This window comes from Hippichthys cyanospilos, chromosome 3 (assembly GCF_059441005.1).
Source record: "Hippichthys cyanospilos isolate Australia breed blue-spotted pipefish chromosome 3, RoL_Hcya_1.0, whole genome shotgun sequence".
Lineage (NCBI taxonomy): Eukaryota > Metazoa > Chordata > Actinopteri > Syngnathiformes > Syngnathidae > Hippichthys > Hippichthys cyanospilos.
This window is the reverse complement of record NC_142371.1, coordinates 20014682-20035877: the sequence shown is the minus strand read 5'-3', so window position 1 is coordinate 20035877 and position 21196 is coordinate 20014682. Positions and strand designations below refer to the sequence as shown.

The 21196-nt window shown below is 39.2% G+C and overlaps 1 protein-coding gene across 4 annotated transcripts; it reads right to left on the bottom strand.

Moving 5' to 3' along the window:
• Window positions 1-1945: 1945 nt before the first annotated feature.
• Window positions 1946-19952, bottom strand: usf2l (upstream transcription factor 2, c-fos interacting-like). Of its 4 annotated transcripts, none has more exons than XM_088411884.1 (11): window positions 19719-19935; window positions 19265-19302; window positions 18291-18391; window positions 16876-16995; window positions 14443-14593; window positions 10894-10981; window positions 9823-9861; window positions 7662-7720; window positions 7375-7469; window positions 5362-5490; window positions 1946-3041 (listed from the first exon to the last, which is right to left on the bottom strand). In XM_088411884.1, exons 1-11 carry the CDS (start codon window positions 19751-19753, stop codon window positions 2952-2954), a joined length of 945 nt encoding a protein of 314 aa, XP_088268010.1. In that variant the 5' UTR covers window positions 19754-19935; the 3' UTR covers window positions 1946-2951. The 4 variants fall into 4 exon arrangements, with proteins under 4 accessions (XP_088268010.1, XP_088268011.1, XP_088268013.1 ...); XM_088411886.1 differs by lacking the exon at window positions 1946-3041 and adding an exon at window positions 6202-6308 and having other exon boundaries at window positions 19719-19952; XM_088411885.1 differs by lacking the exon at window positions 9823-9861 and having other exon boundaries at window positions 19719-19931.
• Between the last annotated feature and the right edge of the window lie 1244 nt (window positions 19953-21196).

Sequence of the window (21196 nt, the reverse complement as noted above, 5' to 3'; positions counted from 1 at the left end):
CTTTTTGGTCTGTAGTTTTTGACTCATTGGAGTGAACCTAATGAGTTCCTGTGTCCTCAGACGAGGACACCCTGGTAATTGTTATAGGCTGAATCTCAAGAGGATTTTTTTGTTACTTCTTAGTATCTTTAACTCATTCAATCTTGTATTTTTACAAATCTTTCCAGAGTCTATTTATCCGAAGGAAAACTATTTTAAGACCCTTTTTTGACCTAATATATGAGAAAAAACGGGGAATTAGTACCTGGGATTGAATGTCTGGATGTAAAGACGTAACTATGTCTTTAAGATTGAGTGAAAGTTATTTTTGGCTTTCAGACGACAGTCTAAAAAGGCAAAAGCCGCCTTTATTAGGCACACCTTTTTCTATTTTTAAGTCCTATACAGGAAAGAATTTTAGAGAAATTTAGGGGTATGTTGGAATTATGCAATGGCTGTTACGGATGTTTTGCCTGTTTAGGCTACCGACCAAATGTGGCCGCTGTGCCCAGTTAAAGGTTAAATATATGCATATAAAATGACGAACTCTTACCTTTGGCACATTCAATTTGTTATTAAATACATTTTTTTATGGCTGGATTTCTAAGCAGGAAGTGAAACTCCTTGACCATTGAAACACGGCCTCTCACCGTGTGGATGCCACGCCCCCTTCACATGATGGCATTTTAAAGCCGACGGCCATGACGAAACAAGTCAAAAGCTAACGAGTGAATGAAGAAGCCATAGACGAGTGTTTACGGACTTTGAAATAAACCGGAGTGGCCAACAAACCATAAGATGTGTCAAAAGGGCACACGCTGTGACCCCTGATTCTCCTATCAAATCGATTCCCGTGGAAAATTACTTCGGCATATTATACAGTAAAACGTTGTCACTAATAAATGAAACATTGCTGTTTACTTGACTGACACGGTGCAAAATATCTCCTCCCCAAGCCGGAAGGGAATTTAAAGTTTTTTGTTTTTTTTTAACATGAATCTCATCTCAGATGTGGGGATGCACTTGTTTACTTTCACAAATGGGGGAAATGAGGAGGCAGTATTAGGGACTGTTATTGTCATACTGCCTCTCGCAAGCTATTTTTATACCAGAATAAGCAAGGAATTCTTAGAAATCAATAGAGAAAAATAATTTAGGGGGTGTTAAAGAAATATACGCTATAACACGGTAAAAAGCTACAAAATTTCCATGATACAGGCCCTTTAAATTAATTTGGTACCCAAAAAAAGGGTGTAAAAATGTGTTGTGTCCCCACTGACACTACGCTAAATGTTGACAAAGTAGCACCTTAAAACTTGAAATTTTGACATTGTAAACCCAAAATCCCCAAAGCATACCTGATTCTGCTTTCTTGCCACCTTTTCTTGCGCTTTTTGGGGCGGCCCACAAATGAATGGGCCCTGCGAATTCTGCGGAGCAACAATGAGCGATTGAAATCAACTGACCAATCGCTAAAGCACAGAAAGAACACCAACCAATCACAGGTCGGCTTGCAAACATCACAAGAACAAAGTCAGAAAAAACGTGCAACGTTATGGCATTTTTAGTCCTCGGAAAGAGGCAGAATACGCAGCCCCTGAGATGGTTTAAATCAGGTGGATTTTGCTGTTTCATATTTAAAAAAATATCTGTTATCAGAATGCTGTGATTAGATAGTGTCACATAGAACATTGAAATTATATAGGGAGATAAACATACCCTTTTAATTTAAATCGTTTTTGTTGTTCTTTTTTATATCAGCTGTTTAAATCGGTTTGGCCCTAATACAAATACAATGCATTCCTTACCTTGGAATATCATTTGATTTCTGAGAGATGTGAAGGGTAATTTCCAACCTCCTCATTATGAATGTAACCAGGCGAGCTTCAGATCTCCGCTCAGCACTGCGCATCGCCACTCTACTTTTGCGGGCGGGTGGGCGTGGCTAAGTGACGAGCAATCGGCATAGATGGTAATAGCTAGTTTATTTTCAACCATTTGTATATATAGAAAAGATGCGTTACAATCTAACCTGAGAGACAGTGAGGCTGCTACACACAGGGTCGGGTCGGGATGGGTTGGAGGAAGAGTTTGTCATCTTCATTTTGCCATTTCAAATGAAGATTCGAGGGTAGGAAGTGGGGGGCGGGGGATAAATAAATCAGCCGCCATGACCTTTTGATGATTAGCAAATTAGCGAATGTCGATGTTGCATTTGCGTTATTCGCCCCGGAAAAGCGTCTTTCATTCCGGCGTTGGCTCAGGAGAGCGACTGATGAAAATGGATCAGTGGAGATGTCTAAAATAAAATGACTGATCGACATGCTGAAGAAAAGCTGTAAGATGGTTTGAATGTCCTTTGAGGTGCGCTCCCTGGGGGAGGCGGCTCGGGGGGTGCCGCAGGCCTCCACGTTTTCCATGCTTAGATTTCATTTTCCTAGCGTGTTGGCCGCAAGTGGGATCCTTCTGCAAAATGCCCAACTTTTGAAGTATTCCCTCCCCGCTGCCACTTGAGCATATTGCACACCGGATGAACCCAACCGCGAATGAAAAAACTTGCGTCTGAGCTAGCGAGTGATTGATTGTTGACACTTTTGGGGTCTCCAACGTCTAACGACTCTCAACCTGTCAGCAAGCAGACTAATAAATTAAAGCAGCTAAGAAATGGCATTAATAAAGAAGTCAGGGACCATCCACTAAAATTCCGAAGTAATGATAATGATCATCCGAGTTGGCTGGTAGGTTGGATGGGCGGGGGACTTTAGGAAATTAAATGTCATCGTCCTTGAGTGAGGCGGAGTTCGGCGGGAGCGTGTTGACGCCTCCGTGGCGGAAGAGTCGAGCGTGGACGGAGGGAGGCCGTGAGCGGGGTAGCACCGGCGGGTTCGCTACGCGCGATTCTTCACAAGTCCTTAGTTTGTTTTCTCAAGTAGCGCGCGGCGGCGGCGGCAGTAGCAGCGGCTCCTTGGTCGCTACTGCGGCGACGTCTCCCCCACCGTCTCGATGCCGTGCTGCTGGAGCTGCGCTCTCAGCAAGGCGTTTTCGTTTTTCAATTCCTCGATCTTGACCGAGAAGACAGATAAAGAAAAAGGATGTGTTTGAATCGGCTAAATATTTGCCTGTAGAGAGGCATCACTAGCTTAATGCTAATGACAATATGCATTTAACAGTATCAGCAAAGAACTAAATGCCAGTAAAAATCAGTACTCATTCATATATTCTAGTAACTTAATTGCCAAGTAAATTCTTCAATTTTTAACTCTGCATTTCAGTTATAACACCCTGTTTGAAAGTTTGATGATATATATGCTCCAATTTTGATGCAATTAACAAGGGGCAAAAACTGTGGGTTTTGTAAAAGAAAGCCGGATTTTATCAAATAAATCCAGAAACGGTTTTTAAATCAACAAAACAATATATTTTCGGGTTTTTGGTTGCAATTTGATGAAGAAAAAAGTTTAATACTTAACTGAATCATAATTATATGATTTAGAATTCTCGATTCATCTTGGCATTAAACCAAACAGTCCTTTCATGTAATCAAGTCCCCATTCTTCAGATAGTGCTTTCCACAAATCATCTTTATCCTTAATTTCTGATAGAAAAGTTTAACTGACTAGTCTGATTGTTTTGTTGACATTCGCTTAAGCGCAGCTCCATCTAGTGGATGCACAGTGCAACCCCATCCAGTACTGTAGCTTCTATTCTATGCGGCGTATAACGCGGCGTGCCCTATACTGTATACGAAAACAGTTTTAATACACTGTAAGCTTTTCATTGAAGGTGCGCCCTATAGTGCAACTAGGAGTGACAAACAGCTTAAAAGCAAGGCCACTGGGCTTCTTTTTTCTTTTAAGAACTGCTCGCAATAAGCAAAACCGCACGCAGGATGCTCACAAGAATATATCAAAAAGAAATTGGCATTGAAGCTGAGTAATGTTTCCCATTTCATTCTACGCGTTCCTTTCATGTGTCCCGATACCTTTTGTGCGATGACGTAAACGGAGATTAGAACACAGCGGGCCCACAATAGTCAAAACCGTAGCCGACAGGATTACCGAATGATGCGGTGCGTCAACTCCGCTGGGTGCCAACTCACCTCCTCGCCCCCCTGAGCGAGGAGGAGCCCGAGAGCTAATGTTAAGCTTTCTGAGAGGGGTGCTGGGGGATTGTACAGTCATGCTCGATACCCAAGGAGAAGATCAGCATGCAAGTTGGCTGCCTGTCTGTTTTGACTCCCGCCGCCTCTCGCAGGTAGCAGCGAGCGCTTTGATCGCTGTGAAAGTTGCGATTGAGAAGTTAACCGGCGAAACCGCTCCGGGATCGGCTCGGAGAAGAAGTGGAGATGCACACAGGGGAGCTCGCTGGATTTTTACCCTCGGCGGAGGGAGACTTGAATGGGGCCTTCGAAGCAAACGTGTCTGTTTAACCCGTTTCATCTTCGCACGCACTCGGGGAAATACTAAATAAGTTTGACTGTTAGCATGCGCGGAATCCATGTTGAGAGGCTTTCGTAATGCTTTTTCTCTCACCGATGAACGCATTTAACCTTGCAATTTTAGAACTACAGAAGCAATCAAAAGTTTGGAAACACCATCCAATTCAAACGGTCTCAGGAAATTCAAGCTATTAACTTTTGAAAATGCACAGATGTAAAGTGAAAATCATTCCCGCACGTAAAATATCACCCTAGTAAATAATCGTACGTGCAAAAATGTTGAAAAATGCAATGAGCTATGATTTATTATGTAAAATTTCGCACTTAGTTGAAAAAAAGTAATCACTTGACGGCGCTAATATGTGTTTGTACATGTTAAATATAAGTGCCCCCCAAACACGGGTCCGTCGATCAACTAGTGCCGAAATTCACCAACTATAAGACGCACCTGTGTATAGGACGCACCCTTAATTTTGGGGTCAATTTCTGGTATTTTCTATCTTACCATGTATAAGACGCACCGATACTTTGGAAACAACGTAAACACTATAGAAAAACGGAATTAACTCTTCAATCTTCCTGACCTCTTCATGTTTTCTTGTTTTTATATCCGTAAGTTATTTATTTGCTACGCAATGAGTGTGTTTCAGATTTCCCACATTGTGAGCATTCAGCGAACGCGTCGCCAGTGCAACGTTGAATACGCTCCAAGCAATTGTTTTTCTTTGATGATGCCGTAGCAACCTTAGCTAACTTGACCTGCTGCTGCAAACAACCAACTGATATCAGACTGAACTTAATGCTTTTTTAATGCCTTGACAGGAGCCACAAAAGGACGTTTTTCTTTTCAAATGAAGAGCAAATGAGTTGGAACATGATGCAACATATTGCTAAATTGCTTTATAATGACTCCTTTGCAAAATGATGCATCAACATTTTCTCACCTGCTGCCTGCACAGCTCATTGTCCACCTGGATCCTCTCCACTTCCTTCAGGCTTTCTTGCAGCCGCTGATTGCCCTGCCTCAGCTCACGGATGTAGTCGCACGCTTTGGACAGGATGCCTCCTTTGCTCTGGAGTGCAAAAAAAGGGCGCAGCAATTTGGAGGATCTGGCCTTTCAAGACAATAACTTTTTTTTTTTTTTCTGAGGGTTGTCCCGGTTAAGATTCTGACACTTGCATTTATGTCTAATAATTTCAAAAAAGGTATATGAAAAATATCAATGTAGGTGTGATGCAAATTATTGACTACAGTACAGGCAAGAATGGTAAAAAAAAAACACTTGTTCCCATCCAAGATATGGAGATTCTTTCCATTTTCAGTTCTTATGACTGCTATAAGGAAGTGGTTAGCTACAAAGCTACTCAATGTTGCAAAGCTGGTTACTGTCTAATTATGGCATTATCGGGAAAATGCTATAGACGCCCTCTTGAGCAAGTCGCATTCGACCCTCTTTGTCCAGACTGCAAATGAAGTCGTTTTTGCTGATTTAACCATAGGATTTACTTAGTTTAATTTCACACTTGAAGGGTGGGGAGGCACTCCACATAACCAACTTATTTGTATACTAACAAAAATTCAATTTTCCATTATACACAGCTCACTTATAAGATACTGGGCTTTTGGTTAGAATTTCAAAATACACTACAACTTTTAAAGGTGACCTTAATTTGACCTTCTAAACTTTTGAATGCACATATCTAACTGTTCGGTGTTCTTGGAAAAGGAATAAAGCAGATTAACAAACTGCCCTCGGGCTTGCATAGCCAACATCAAGGCGTACCTGCTTTCTGGATTTGGTCACATGACGCTCACGATGCTAGCCTGAGGGCAATTTGTTGTTAGTTGCAGTCGACAGCAGAGGGCGGTATTGGCCAAAATGGCGGCCCCCTGAGATAGATGGAAACGGATAGAACAATCTGCTTAAAGGGACACGAAACCTTTTTTAACCATTTACTGAAATATCAAAATAGTATTTTGTGTAAAATTAACTCATTCATTGCCATTGACGGCGATAGACGTCCAAGATTTGTTGATACTGGGCTGGCTTGGCATTCGAGACACATTCTCACATCTTTAGCAGTGAATGGCAATGTATGATTAAATTATTTTCGTCACATGACCAAACCCAGAAAACTGGTGAGCCATGATTGTTCTTTACTTTAGCTTTGAGCACATGTGATGTCATTGTTATACAACAGCAAGTGAAAAATATGTTTTTAAAGGTATCGGTTGTTCTTGAAAAGCTTGTTATCAAATCAATTGTAGACAAAAGAAATAACTTTTTCCGATGAGGATAGTTAAATATTTTATATCCCTTTAAATTCAGATGGTAAAACATGTATACCTTTACAACAATATATCCAATGCAGACCCATTATTCCAAACACCTGTTTTATGTGTTTGGTTATGTGACATTTCATCAGCTGAGCCATGATTGGTTGTTACCGGGACTCTGTGCAAGAGTGATGCCATTTTTAGTGGATGGGTGGATTTTACTGCTTAATTCATATTCCACAAATGCAACAGTAGGCAGAAGGCTATGTTTAGACAAGTGGTGTGGCCACATAAAAATCTATTAAGGAAATGTTTTACTCGAGTTCCTGTTTCATATTAAGACCATATTTAGACTTCCCCTTTTTATTCGGAACATATTTAGACTAGTGGCGGCATATACATCAAGTTCTTGCAATTGATTTGTTTTCAATCAATCAAATCAGATACAAGTATGTATCTATTTTTCTTAGGCATTAGTATAATGGAGGTTCTAAAAATGTTTGTCAGTGAATGACTTAAGTTAATAGATTCTTTGGTTCCATTATAATTGACAATTATACAGTCCTCTTCATCATGCTGTTCACAGTTTGACATCAAGGCTTTCTTCATCCCAAGCTTCAACAAAGACGTTCACGGAAAAAGTGACCACTAAGTAAATGGAGGAGAAAAAGAAGCTTACTGCTCCAGTTTTGGTGCTGTCCATGTTGCAGTCAGGGATGATTTTGGAGAGCGTCACAATCCAGTTGTTGATTTTGTCCCTCCGCCGCCTCTCAACTTCAAAAAAAAAAAAAAAGAAGGAAGAGGTCATTTGTTTTCCCTTGGGTTTCCGAGCTATGACAGCCCAACAGCAGCCTCTAGCGGCCGCCTGGAGAACAGCTGTCAAACCACACATCCATTTCAACAGAGCCTGTATTGTGTTGGCCTGTCAGACAAGTGAAAAGGCCGCAATCACAGCTAATTACCAACCTTCATTATGCTGCGCTCTCCTCCTTTCATCTCGCGGCGTTCGCGGCCCGTCCATTTTCCTTCAGAGACACAAAACATACACACACGCTTGTTTTTCCACAAGCCACAATATCGCCCATCTCTAACACACACATCTGCGCGCGCAAACACACACACACACCCCCACTGTGAGGCCTCACATTCACCTCATCCCCGAGACTATAAACAACTGTTCTGGGCTGTTATCTCTCACAATGTCTTTTCTAATGGAGGGAGCCCTACACCAAAATGTCCGCCTGGAGCTCCAGCGAGCATCTCAGTTTCCAAGGTGCGGCCCGCAGGGGGAGCGCGCCACGCCGTTTTACTGTGCCGTAAAACATCGGTGATGACTGAGCGAGCCGTCTGCTGGCATCCCGAGCCGCCGGCTAATGAGACAACTGTCTCTCGTCTGGGCGTCTTCCCTCAGGTATTTCGTTAATTAAGACGCGGCAGTGAAACCATTTCCAACTGTGCAGCAAAGCGTGAAGGGTCTGGTAACACCGTTGCGTATAAATATTAATGACCTATATTCTCACATAGCACCACTAACTATCTCTTACTCATTTAAAAAAAAATTTAAAAAGTAGCTGGGGATTTATCAACTTGTGGCTTTCACACAAAACCCAGCGAAGCGCGACATTGCCGTGTTTGTCGCCGTATTCGTACTGAGATATACGGAAGTGTGGAGCTGCCGATTTTGAGTGAATGATTTTGACTGGCAAATTCATTTGAATGTACTTGCAACTATGTTTGAATGTATTACCAAATATGGTCAAACGTAGTTAAATACATACTTATTTGCAAGAATGTTAAAACGTCTTTTCAACTGTACGTTCGAACAAATTTACAAATGCGTCCAAACATGTTTTCGCAAGCGTCCGAACTTATTTTCGAATGCTTCTGAACACATTTTGAAATCGATCTGAACTTTTTTTTAAATGCGTTCGAACGCATTATCAAGTGTGTCCGAATTTATCTTCAAATGAACCTCCATTTTTAAATACATCCGAACTTTTTTTTTTAATTACTTTCAACTGCGTCTGACTTATTTCAAATATATCCAAACTATTTCATTCAAACACACTTATAAATGCATCCAAACACCTTTTCAAATACGCTCTAACTTAGTTTCAAACGCGTCGGAATACATTTTCGAATACATACAAACTTATTTAGGTTAGACATATTTGCATGCATTTTCAAATGCATTTAAAATAGGTTTGGATATATTTAAAGATACATTTGAATGGAATTGAAAATACATTCAAACTTTTTAAAATACGTTCCAACCCAATTTCAAATGCGTCCTAACTTATTTCCGAATTAATATGCATGCGTACAAATGTATTTTTCAAAGATGTGTGTGTGTGTGTGTGTGTGTGTGTGTGTGTGGGGGGGGGGGGGGGGGGGGGTTACATATGATTCATTCTATTAGTGTGTCTGAAGAGTGCTATTATTTCAAAATGAATTCCACGTGATTAAAACAAGAAATGTTCTAGAAAATTGCAGTAGATTCAAATACCTGCGAATACTTGAACATCAGCACAATTTTCTAAAAAAAAATGGGTATCAATGCATCTTAGTTTTCTGTAAAAGCCCAGATTTTACTTGAAGGCAAAATACTGTTTTTAAAAGTTGCCGGGGTCCTGATCTGCCTCTAATGCTACAATTTTGTAGGATCTCACCGTGAATGCGCCTTTTAGAGGAATCTCATCAGCTTGTGCGCCTAATAAACTATCTGTGGAGTGTACATCATTTCGTTATCTGCCCAAATAAAACAGCCACCGCGGACGAGTGCTAGACGAGCGCGCGGCGAGTCTGGAGATGTTGTTTCCAGACGCGGCGCGGCGACCTAATTTCTAATTCCTAACGGGGGACGAGTTGCCGGGCTAACAACAATGGATGAGGGTCAGCACTGAGGGAGAACTACGTCTGCGTCTCACACGTCAAGAGCGAGGAGAATCACAGGGGATTGCTGGGGAGGGAGGGGGGAGGGAGGGGAGGGTGGGAGACGAGGCTTCTTCTCTCTGCTCGGTATCTAATTTGATTAGTTCATTTGCTGCAAACAGGAATGTGCTGGGATGGTGGTGATGGGAAAAAGAGGAGGAGAAGGATGGGGAGGAAAGTGGAAAGCGTTCCTCACCAGTCTAAACCTTCGTGCCGCAGCGTCTCGTTTTCATCTCTGCGGACGGCACATAAGGTGGGGAGGGTTTTACTTCACTTTGGCAAATGGGAATATGTCACTGTTGATTAGTTCACACTCAAAACGGGAAATAAAAAGTGGAAAAAAAAAAAAACGCCTGCTTCAGCATCGTCTAAACAATATCAAGAACAAATGGTAATTAACATTTTGTGTCTCCTGGTTGTCATGTGGCTGAACACAAGACAATGCGGCTTTTTGTGTCCGAACAACAGCAGTACGTTTTAGTGCCGGATAAATGCTAACGACGGGCAGAATTGACATAACTCGATTTGACCAATCGGTCATGTGCTCGTCGCGAAGCCTCGCCGTGCTTGCTTTTGAGCAAAAAATTTGATCGTTTTACTCCGCGAAAAAATGTATTTCTGTTCATCGGAATGGATTGGCGCCATTTACATGCAGATATGCAATGGGATCTACGAAAACTTGCGCGCTCGATATATTGGGAGGATTCGACAGGCTTAAGACAAATTCAATACAAAAAACAACTGAAACCAATTAATAGAATTCACTGATTCACGGTTATTTTTCTTTTCCTATTGGGGAAAAAAAAAAACAATGCCATGGGATGCATTTTGTTCCATATTAGCAGCTCTATCCTTTATAGTTATGTATGAGGTGAATTTAGGTCAGTCACATAGTTGAGCGTAAAAGTATGGAGTGAGAAAATTGTTCTGAAATAAGCCTTAAGTTGCTTTTATTGTCCTAAACCCGCCTAACAGCACACATAGTAAAATATTATGACATCTTAAAAATACAGATATCAATGAACGATACTGCTTCTTCACTGTACATTTTTCTAATCCCAGCAGTGCAATGTAACCTTCATTGATTTTGACATATTTATATTTGGACTATGCATAAGGTGCTGCTATCCAGTGCTAAAAAAATAAGGAAATTAAAAAAACTCAAAACTTTCAATGACAACAAAACGAGGCTTAAGCTAGATTTGCATCATCGGCCAAAACAAACCAAAAACACAAACATGCATTCTTTTGCGAATGTGATACTCACACCGGGAAGGGTTGTGTGCGTGGGGCAATACTTCGCGTGGTGCCCGTCTGAATGACATCGGGAGGGGTCATCATCACGTAGAATTGGCCTGCGGAGGACATGGCAGTTTTCTGTTCACCAGGATTTTTTTTTTCCCCAAACACTCATTTCACAATGTCATGTTAGCATGACTTCACATCATATTATCGAGCTCACAGTTATTTTAGCCTGCTGCCTGACAGACTGGCGTGGAGATCAAAACAGGACGGCAATGCGTGTCAATACCTTCAACGTCGAAAGTAATACACTCTGAGATGCTGGATGCTTCGGTTTGGAGGACTTTCAAATGATCAATAATAAAAAAAAAATTCTGGATTTAAATCAGTCATTAAATGTTATTGATTGGATTGGCAATGTTTTGAGGAACATTTTAACATTCTTAGTTGTTAAATGAGCTTTGGAAATTGGTGTAAAAAAAAAAAAAAGTAGGGCTGCAGTTAAAGATTTTATTGTTTGATTCTTCTGTCGATTAATTGACGAATTGGATTCAAGTCCATCCCTATCTTGAATAAGTAAGAGTATTTTGTTTAAATTGACTATGTAAGATGCACTAACATTTTTTTATGATTTGGTTACTGGAAGGCAACTCTATTGTTTTTTTTTTCTTTTGTTTTCTATAAAGCATACGTTTGTTAATGTTTTGACTCAACACAACGATAATCAGTCTGCTTTGTTAGAAGACTAAAAAAATATATAGATTATTTACTGTTGAACAGTTTAGCAATTTTTGGTCTATAAACCTGCGGTCGCCAACCGACTTTAAAGTATTGCTTTTAAATTGCAAGTTTTAATGCATTGGTACTAAAAACAAATACATTTAACATAGCATTTTAACATTTAACTGCCTGGGTGCCAGTGTGCGGACTGGTGGTTGAGGACCACTGCTCTAAATGATGAATCCATCACCGAAAGTAAATATTGATCATTTGTTATCGATTACTTGTCCATTAATTATTGCATCCTTAAAAAAAACAAACATTTTTTAAAAATACTTACGGAATGCGCTAAATAAATAAGTTATGCTGGAATTACTCGTAGCCCAATCATAGCAAGTTCAATCAGCAATTTGGATTCAAAATTAAAGGTAGTTTTATTATTTTTTTTAATACAACAATTGGGAACCTGTCGTCAACTGAGCAACAGTTCACCGTTAAGTATGACACATCAGCAGCCCTCTCACATGACTGGTCGCGCCAATTGTGACAAATGAGGCCCATCCATTCGCGTGGCGCGCTCGCCGCCGTTACTCACTTTTCATTTGTTCTCTCAATGCGCTGGTGTGCGTGTCACGCGGCGGCAAAAAAAATATATATCAGGGACACAATAGGTAGCTGCTTCGCAAGTGTCGTAAATCAGCCCGACGTTCTGGGAGACAGCCGCAAATGAGCATGAGAACTTTCAAATTTAAGAGCTTTTTAACAATTATAATGGAAACCTTACATTCACAAAATGGTGCCTCATTACAAATGTCACAACGGATTTGCCGAGTAACGGATATTTTATGCATATTTTAATCTGCAATTATAGAAAAGATACTAGTAGCTGAACGGGCAAATGCTCTTATAAGTATATTAACTGTGACACGCAATGCATTCTGTGAAGCGGAAAAGAAATCTTTTTTTTAACCAATGCATTTCGCCGTCACCTCCTATAATTCCTATTGTGTGTTAAATTGAACACAAGGTTAGAAGCCCAGAGGACATATCAGTGACAGCGAGCGAACAACAAGACACACTGAGCAATCCTTGTGAAGTCGGCTCATGTGATGCCAAGTAATCACATATATGAGGGCCCCCCCTCATAATTTACAACTTGAAAGAGGGAATGCACCATGGCATGCGCGGTGAATTAAATTAAGCCTACTGTATAATGTTCCTTGCCAGCAAGATCCCACAAGATGGCGGTAAAGCGACTACTTCATTGCTTCCAAAAATCTCACTTCCCGGTCACTTTTTTGATTGTGCTGCCGACGCCTGAAGCACTATCCTGTCAAAGCCAAAAGCAAAGAAAAACTGTGGTGACTTTTGCTAGAAATTAGCTTACATATTCAAGCGCTTTGTGAATTTGTCGACAAGGAGTACTTGTTTTTGGCAATATGTCTGCCACATCCATCATACACACAGATCCGTCAGATTAATAGACAAATGAAATTCAGTGGCTTGGCTTTTTTTTTTTTTAACTCTGGTCTCTACATGCAGTCAGCATTGGCTATTATTAAAATTTGGGGGTTATACTAACCCCAAAACATAAAACTTAAGGAGACTTAAATGCATCGTCTACTCAATGGCTTTAAGTTATACTGTACTGTATGTAATTTCACACATGATTTGCCATTACATTTTGCTGTCAATCCATCTTATTTATGGTTTGTGCTGTACGCGAGTAATGCAAGAACGCTACATAATTATTAAGACATATACAAACATAACTGTAGCTCATCAATTTTATCACACTGAAAACGTTGTGTTGAAAGTAATGCTCTTGTATGGTCACACACACAATACGCATTTTAGTTATTTTTTGATTGATAGCTAAAATAGTGGAAAATAATTTGAGTGAAGAACAAAAAACGTGGATTCTAAAGCTGCAATTGACAAGTGTAGAGGGAGGGAAGGAAGGAAGGAAGGAAGGAAGGAAGGAAGGAAGGAAGGAAGGAAGGAAGGAAGGAAGGAGGGAAGGAAGGAAGGAAGGAAGGAAGGAAGGAAGGAAGGAAGGAAGGAAGGAAGGAAGGAAGGAAGGAAGGAAGGAAGGAAGGAAAATAAGTACGTCTTGAAGGAAGGAAGTCAAGGATGAAAAAAAGATATAAGAAGAGATAAAGAAGGTTAGGAAGGAAAACATTTTCAAAATGATATGATGAAATTATGGCAGGAAAGAAAGAAGGAATGAGGGATAGAGGAGACAAAAAGAAAGGGAGGAGGGTGGTCAATACCAGGAAAAATCCCATCTGGAGGCAAAGAACAAAGGAAGGAATGATGCAAGAAAGGAAGGAAGGAAGGAAGGAAGGAAGGAAGGAAGGAAGGAAGGAAGGAAGGAAGGAAGGAAGGAAGGAAGGAAGGAAAATAAGTACGTCTTGAAGGAAGGAAGTCAAGGATGAAAAAAAGATATAAGAAGAGATAAAGAAGGTTAGGAAGGAAAACATTTTCAAAATGATACGATGAAATTGTGGCAGGAAAGAAAGAAGGAATGAGGGATAGAGGAGACAAAAAGAAAGGGAGGAGGGTGGTCAATACCAGGAAAAATCCCATCTGGAGGCAAAGAACAAAGGAAGGAATGATGCAAGAAAGGAGAATTTGCCAGAAGAGGAAAATAAAGACAGGACATCAGCAAGTAAGGAAGAAATACAGAAAAGTAGGTTTCGCTGAAGGAAGGATGGAAGATGCAAGAATTACAAAAGTGACAGCTGAAGAAAGGTGCGAAAAAAATGCAATTGTAGTGAAATGAAAAAATATTACAGCATATCAAAGTTTGGACCACAGTGCCCTTGCCCCCGATCCCAAATTTGGCACTCACCTCCCGCCTGCGTGAGCGTGGGGTCGGCGGCCTGGACAGACACGGCGCCGTCGCTCACCGCCGCCGCGGGAAAGTAGGCGAAGCGCGCTTCCCCACCCGTCGACTCCCCCGCCGGGCTTCCTCCATTACTGTAAGGGTTCTGGATCACTGCCTGTGACAGATAAAAGAGAGACAGACGGCGCACGGGGGAAGCGTGAGCGGGCGGCAGGTAAAAAGCCCGCCTCGGTCTCTTGTCAGACCAAATACAAGTCTTCGTTGAACAATCAACCCCCCCCCACATCCCAGGCAAGTGCTTGACAGCAGGGATCGTTGGAAAAAAGTATGTGTGCTAAGCTAAAATAAGCGCTGTTCCTGTCCAACAAATCTGTTCTAAACCCAAAAGTTAATTAGATTTTTTTTCTGCAATGCATACGTCAACCTTGGCAGACAAAGTTTCAGGCCTCCCTGACACTTTTCTAACTTGACAAGTCATTAAATCTTCTGTTATGTAGTGGTCAAATTGACCCCTTTTCAGAGTTAAAAGTAAAGTTGTTCTTTTGGTACAAAGTGTAAACTGAAGTATCAACATACACGTATACAATGAAAATTGTCTGTTTCACGTGCGATATTACTTGAGATAATCAAGTACTAAAGTAATTACCCCAGGTTAGTGGTGTCAAACATAAGACCCGCGTGCTGATTCTGGCCCGCCCATGAATTCAATATGGCCGCCGAGTTGATTTTGAAATGTAAAGGATAAAAATGAGCTGAATTTTTTTTTCAATAAGTGAAACACTTGTGTATGCTTTATGATTAATAGTAACGTTAATGTTTTACAATTAATAGATTACACCAAGTAAACGACTACTTTAGCACTTGATTGCCAATAGCAGTATTTTATTACCTAAAGTAAATAAATAAAGTAATAAATTCCTTTAGATTATATATATATATATATATATATATATATATATATATATATATGTGTGTGTGTGTGTGTGTGTGTGTGTGTGTGTGTGTGTGTGTGTATATGCGTGGTATGGGTAGTGAGAATTTTTTTTTTTTGTTTTATGTGTCCAGTTATGATGGACATGTCCAACTACATTCCTGTCGTCGGGTGAAAGTGGTGCAGCAAGAACTGTTGAGATTTTGAGTATGTTGGTCCTAAAAAGTCCAATCATTTCATCAAACAATAAACAGCAATTCAAGGAGGGCCTTAATTAGATGTGCGCTGTGCTTGTCGAAGTGGCCGGTGAGGTAACATGCTGCATTCAAGGTCACCAGGAAACCATTTTCTCATTAAGTCCTTCCTCGTATGAACGTTAAAGGGTAAAGCACTTTAAATTAAAGTGCCTCTTTGGCTACACGCTCACTGGCTACATCATGAGGTACACCTCCGCAATGTAATGAGAGGTTAAATATGAATATTTTTGCCTGGATAGGAGATAATAAAGCTCAGTTTTAAATAATTTACTGGACATACCTACAATTTAGTAAATGCCTCAGGGGACACAAAAGCTGCAAGCATAAAAGTATTGCTAAACTAATGTAATTCAAAAAATGGGCACTATTAGCTTAGCGTATGACTGAGCGTTATCAAATTAATTTGATAATTTTGCCACTTAAAAAAAAAAAATCGCTGATTTGAAAATTTGCTTCATCAAGTTTTTGCTCAAGTGTTAAGAATCCTGGGCAGGTGATTTAGAGTCATGTTTACAATAGTTACTAACTACTCGTGTGATTTAAGAAAGATAAGAACAAGGCATTAAAGAGCTATTTTTTGCACATGCTATGAGTTAAAGCTCATTTTAAATCTGTAAATATCATTGCTATCTGAAAATTTTGCACAGTAGTTATTTTAAACATTTGAATAAATGTTTGTTTGTTTTATTACTTTAAATAAAATTGACTAAGACTATAATCGTACAGAAAGACTGAGATTACCCAGTTCTACTGTATCTTACTTAGAAGTCCGAGAATTCTCATTAGACAAGGAATGTTTTTTTAGCTGTGTTTTGGTTAGTAAAATAGTTACAATAAACCATATTTTCTTTATTTTTAACTAAATAACTAATTGTTATAACTATGATTAATGCAGAATTAGTCTAATAAAAAAAGTTAGTAAAATTTAACATTATTCAATGCATTGATTCAATTTTATTATAGTGGTGATGAAGTATTTTCAACTTTCCTCATCTACTCCATTCTACTTTGCGAGTGTCTGATCCATGCGCTGTCAACACAGGTGAGTGACGCCCTCTGTTGACCAGAGGAAGCCACTACAACAACAATGAACGCTCAATAGAAAAAGCTTGAGTTCTGTATTTTATGTTTATGAACAGGCGCCAAGATACTTCTCAGTGGCAGAAAAAGTGACTACCGATCATATGACAAAAACATTTCACCAAATGTCTAAAATGATTTTTTAAAGACATTTTGATAATGGTTTGGCACCTGAGCAACAGCCTGAGGAGCGCCGCTGAAGGACGCCGCGGAGACGACGCTCACCGCCCCGCCAACGTCGTCCCGGCCCTCAAGATTCTGGTCAGTGACCTGGACCACACGGTACGTCACCTGTTCAGATATGAGAGAAAAATAATATATTTTTAAATAAACAATTGCCATGTTTCTACATTGTTCATACCTGGCTGGTAGATTTGTTGATCATATCCCACAAGGTCCAACAAACACAAGCTTCAGAATGGATTTTGCCAAATGAGAAAATGGTCTTGTTTGTTCCAAGGGAGAGCCAATTTGTAGCCCGGCATCATGTGACGCTCTCCCTCCCCCCCCGACTGACATGTGACAGCGGCCTCATGCCAATCCCGGCCCGACCCGAAATCACATGATATTACTCACGCACTCGCTCTCAACCCATGTTTACGCCAAAACCAGCCCGCATGGATGAGCGGGTAGCAAATGTCACATTAATTTTACAAAACGAATTATTTTTTACTAAAATTGTGTTGAGAAGAGAGGAATGACCATTTGAAAAAAAAAAAAAAAAAACATAATTACCCACGACACTTAAAGGAATTTAAATAATCTAAACCAGGTTTTGCTTTCAGTTTCTTTCCATTTTTGGGATACTTTTTTTTTATTTTTCCTGATACCAAACCAGTTTTAGAATAGTTAAAAAAAATCCCAATGTTAACTTGCATTATCCTCCCAGAAAAAAGAAAAAAAAATCTTGAAATAGTAAAAATGAGTGCTGCCTTTTAGAAAATAACAACCCTGTTAAAACATGTATGTAAATGTGAAATTTAATAAATTAACATTGTAAATATTTAACAATTTCATATATTAAAACGAGTTCTTATGATCTTTTCTCAAATCAGATGAGGCAAGGCACTGTCTCCAAATTCCTTGCAGCTAAAACTTTTTCAACAGCTTATCCAACATTTTAATTCTTAACAAGAGAACATCTATACAAGATGTATGGAATCTTTGTATCGTTTATCCTATCAATTAATCATTTAAAATGTGCTTTTAGATTAATAAGCACCTCTATTTGCATATAAAGTGTTGACACAATTCCCGTAATAAGCACCTATATTTGCATATGAAATGTTGACACAATTCCCGACCACTTGGGGGTTCCGCACATCCAACACTGCAATCTTTGACTTTGAGTTAGTGAGGCTTTTAAAAGGGGAGGTCAACCCATTTTTAATGTTATCTCATATGTGGCCCTACTTGTCAGAATATGGCATCATTCCAATATTATGTTAGTGAAATCATGTATTAAGCAAGAAAAAAAAATATTATGTCAGCATATTTTTTAATTATGACCCATTTCGTGTCAAAAAAAAAAAAAAATCAATAATCAGTTCAACCTCAGATCAATTCTATGTCCAGGCTGGACTTACCTGTCCCCCGTCAGTACGGAATTGGCATTGTATGTTCTGCTGATCCCCAAATGTTGCAGCCTGCTGTATGGTGATGGCCTGCTGCTCCTCTCCGGTTGTGTCTTGAGGGAAAGAAAATTTCAGGGGTTTTTTTTGTTTTTTTTTTGGTATTTGGTACACACACACATACACACACACATATATAAATATAGATAGATAGATAGATAGATAGATAGATAGATAGATAGATAGATAGATAGATAGATAGATAGATAGATAGATAGATAGATAGATAGATAGATAGATAGATAGATAGATAGATAGATAGATAGATAGATAGATAGATAGATAGATAGATAGATAGATAGATAGATAGATAGAAACTGCAGTAGGAAGGGGAAAAAAATAAAAGAGACAAAAAAACAACACCCTGAGGTCAAAACAGCCTTTATCAACACAAGAGGATGACTCACGTTGAACTCAAGCACAGGAGATTAATAAAAAAAAAAGATACATTGATAAACAACTACTCCTTTTGTTACTTTGTCCAATTCTGGAAGGAAATTTGAGGAAAAAAATATCTAATTTCAACCAGTGCTTTAAAAAATGGATGTTCAGTATCCTGTGCTAAACATATTTTGACAGGAAAAAAAACTTGGAAATACTTAGAATCGCAAAGGAAAAAAAACGCATTTATATTTTACAACAATGATGAATGTTTTGTGGTTTCTGTAAGATTATAGTGATTAATTAGGCTAAAATCAAGGTGTTTTGACTAATCTGATACTTTTATCAGCCCCAAAAGAAGGAAAGTAACTCACAGGATCAGTTCAATACCTTGCAGCAAACTGTTTGCTTAGTAAAATAGTGATGATGACTTAAACTTGAGAATACAAAGTCAGGTGCAGCGACACTTCCCCCAGAAGCTCAATGTATCCATTGTCCATCGCATAAGCCACATAAATAAATGTCATGGCGAGAAATATCAAATTTACCGTCAGATGCTTGCACTTCCTCGTCTTGTTTATTTTGGCTGTGGAAAAACACAACACAAATGTCACTTTGACTCGTTAAAGATAAGAAATGTCAATTTCAGGAAATTTTATTGAAAAAAAAAAGTTTTTATTTCAGATCACTTTCGGTGGTATTCCAGCTAAAATGAATTGAAAGTCTGATTTGGAACCTGACTAATTTAGTTTTAAAAGCTAACATAAGCTAACTTTGCTAGCCTGTTTTTAGATGAGATATTTCCAATAAAGACTCCGTTTTATGAGAAATACTCGTCTATTTGCCTCGCAATGCAACAAATTTTCCTCAACGACAAAGCGCAAACAAACTACAAACTCCACTTTGTGAAGTTGCACATTCTTCTTCATTACGTCGAGAAAGGATTATTAGCATGTTGTGCTTAGCTTGTGTATGTTAGCCATTTTTGTGACAGAGATTTACCTGACGTCGTCCAGACTCTGTTCTAGAATATCCATCAGGGTCGGAATTAAAAAAAAAAAAATCTTGAGTGTCACGAAGATGGAAGTGCTTGATCACGGGAACAAACACTTGGGTCATGTGAGAGGAGACGGCCCAGGACACGTGAGACGCAACTCGGCTTTTCAGGCAAAATGGAGGCCGGCGGTTCGGTTGGTGCAGCTGGGTAAACTGTCGTGACTCCACCGCCGTTTATTTAAACTCAGTTGTAATTTGTGCACCCCGTGGCAAACAATTGACTTGGAATGTCCAAACTGTTACGTTTGTCAACCGTATAATCGATTCGGCGATGTATAACGAATTGATTTCCAAATTTCCGAGTCGCGGTACTGTGCACCTAAACGCAACATTAGTGCTTTTTTTTTTCTTTTTACGCTAGCTTGGTTCAAAGCTAATGCTGAAGGCTTCGCTTTACTAGACAGAGTCCGGATGTATTCCACAGAACCTGAAGGCATCATATTTCCGAACCAAATAAATTACATTGTTACAAACTTCAACTGTGTTTTTTTTAATGTAATTACTGCATTGTAAATATACACACAATTATCTTGATGTGTTGCTCAATAAATCCCTCACTTAAATATTTTGTCGATTGAGTCAGTAAGTTCTTACGAGTTACAATGTTATATCTATTTACAAAACACAGTTAACATTTTTTCATTTTAAATCCAGTTTATTATTTTATGAAATGCAACAAAAGAACGCAAAATGGTTCATGGCTTGATACGAGTTATGTTTGTCCTTTCTGTGTGTTATGATGAATTCATTTACGTTTTATTTGTACAACCTTTAAATTACTATTGTGCTTTGAAATGAGTACAATAATCTTCGAAATACAACAGCAAAACATCCGACAAATACATACGTGTATATAATAAAAATTCTCATACATTTATTATAAACAACGCATAACTCTTTAATAATATCCAAGTTGCATTTTATAAAGATCCAAGAGTAAAAACAAAAATAGATACATACATACATTTTGTTGTACATTTTGTTCATTCGTTTGGAGGAAAAGCATGTAATATATTACTGTTCTAATACTGTTTCTCAAACAATTTCCAGGCGTGAATAATGAATAATTAACATATTTAACCGTGTTAATAATTATTTTGATCGCAATGAACTTTGCTCTATATAATAGGAACCATTTTCCGCGGTGTTTTCTCCCCGGCAGATCTAAAGTGATGTCCCACAGCTTTTTCCTGCATTTTGGTTATTGCAAACAATGGTTTGGAATTTTCTTCAGACAGTAAAATTATACTTTATACGATTTTTAACGGCTGTATTAAGTCATGTTGTTACACCCCAGCAACATTCATTTCATTTCATTTCATCGGCTAGGTGAGCTCAGCCAATGAACGCAGAGAATAGTGACTATTGTCGCTTTTCATTGGCCGAATTGGTAGGCGGCTCTTCCTAGTGTTACCCTAAAATAA

Bases quoted from the DNA above. Each gene is read 5' to 3' on its own strand.
- usf2l (XM_088411884.1), bottom strand. From the start codon at position 19,753: ATGGATATTCTAGAACAGAGTCTGGACGACGTCAG. The intron at 16,996-18,290 runs GTAAGTCCAGCC...ATATCTGAACAG, and splicing joins TCCGTACTGACGGGGGACAG to GTGACGTACCGTGTGGTCCA. The intron at 3,042-5,361 runs GTGAGAAAATGT...TTCTCGGTCAAG, and splicing joins ATGAGCTGTGCAGGCAGCAG to ATCGAGGAATTGAAAAACGA.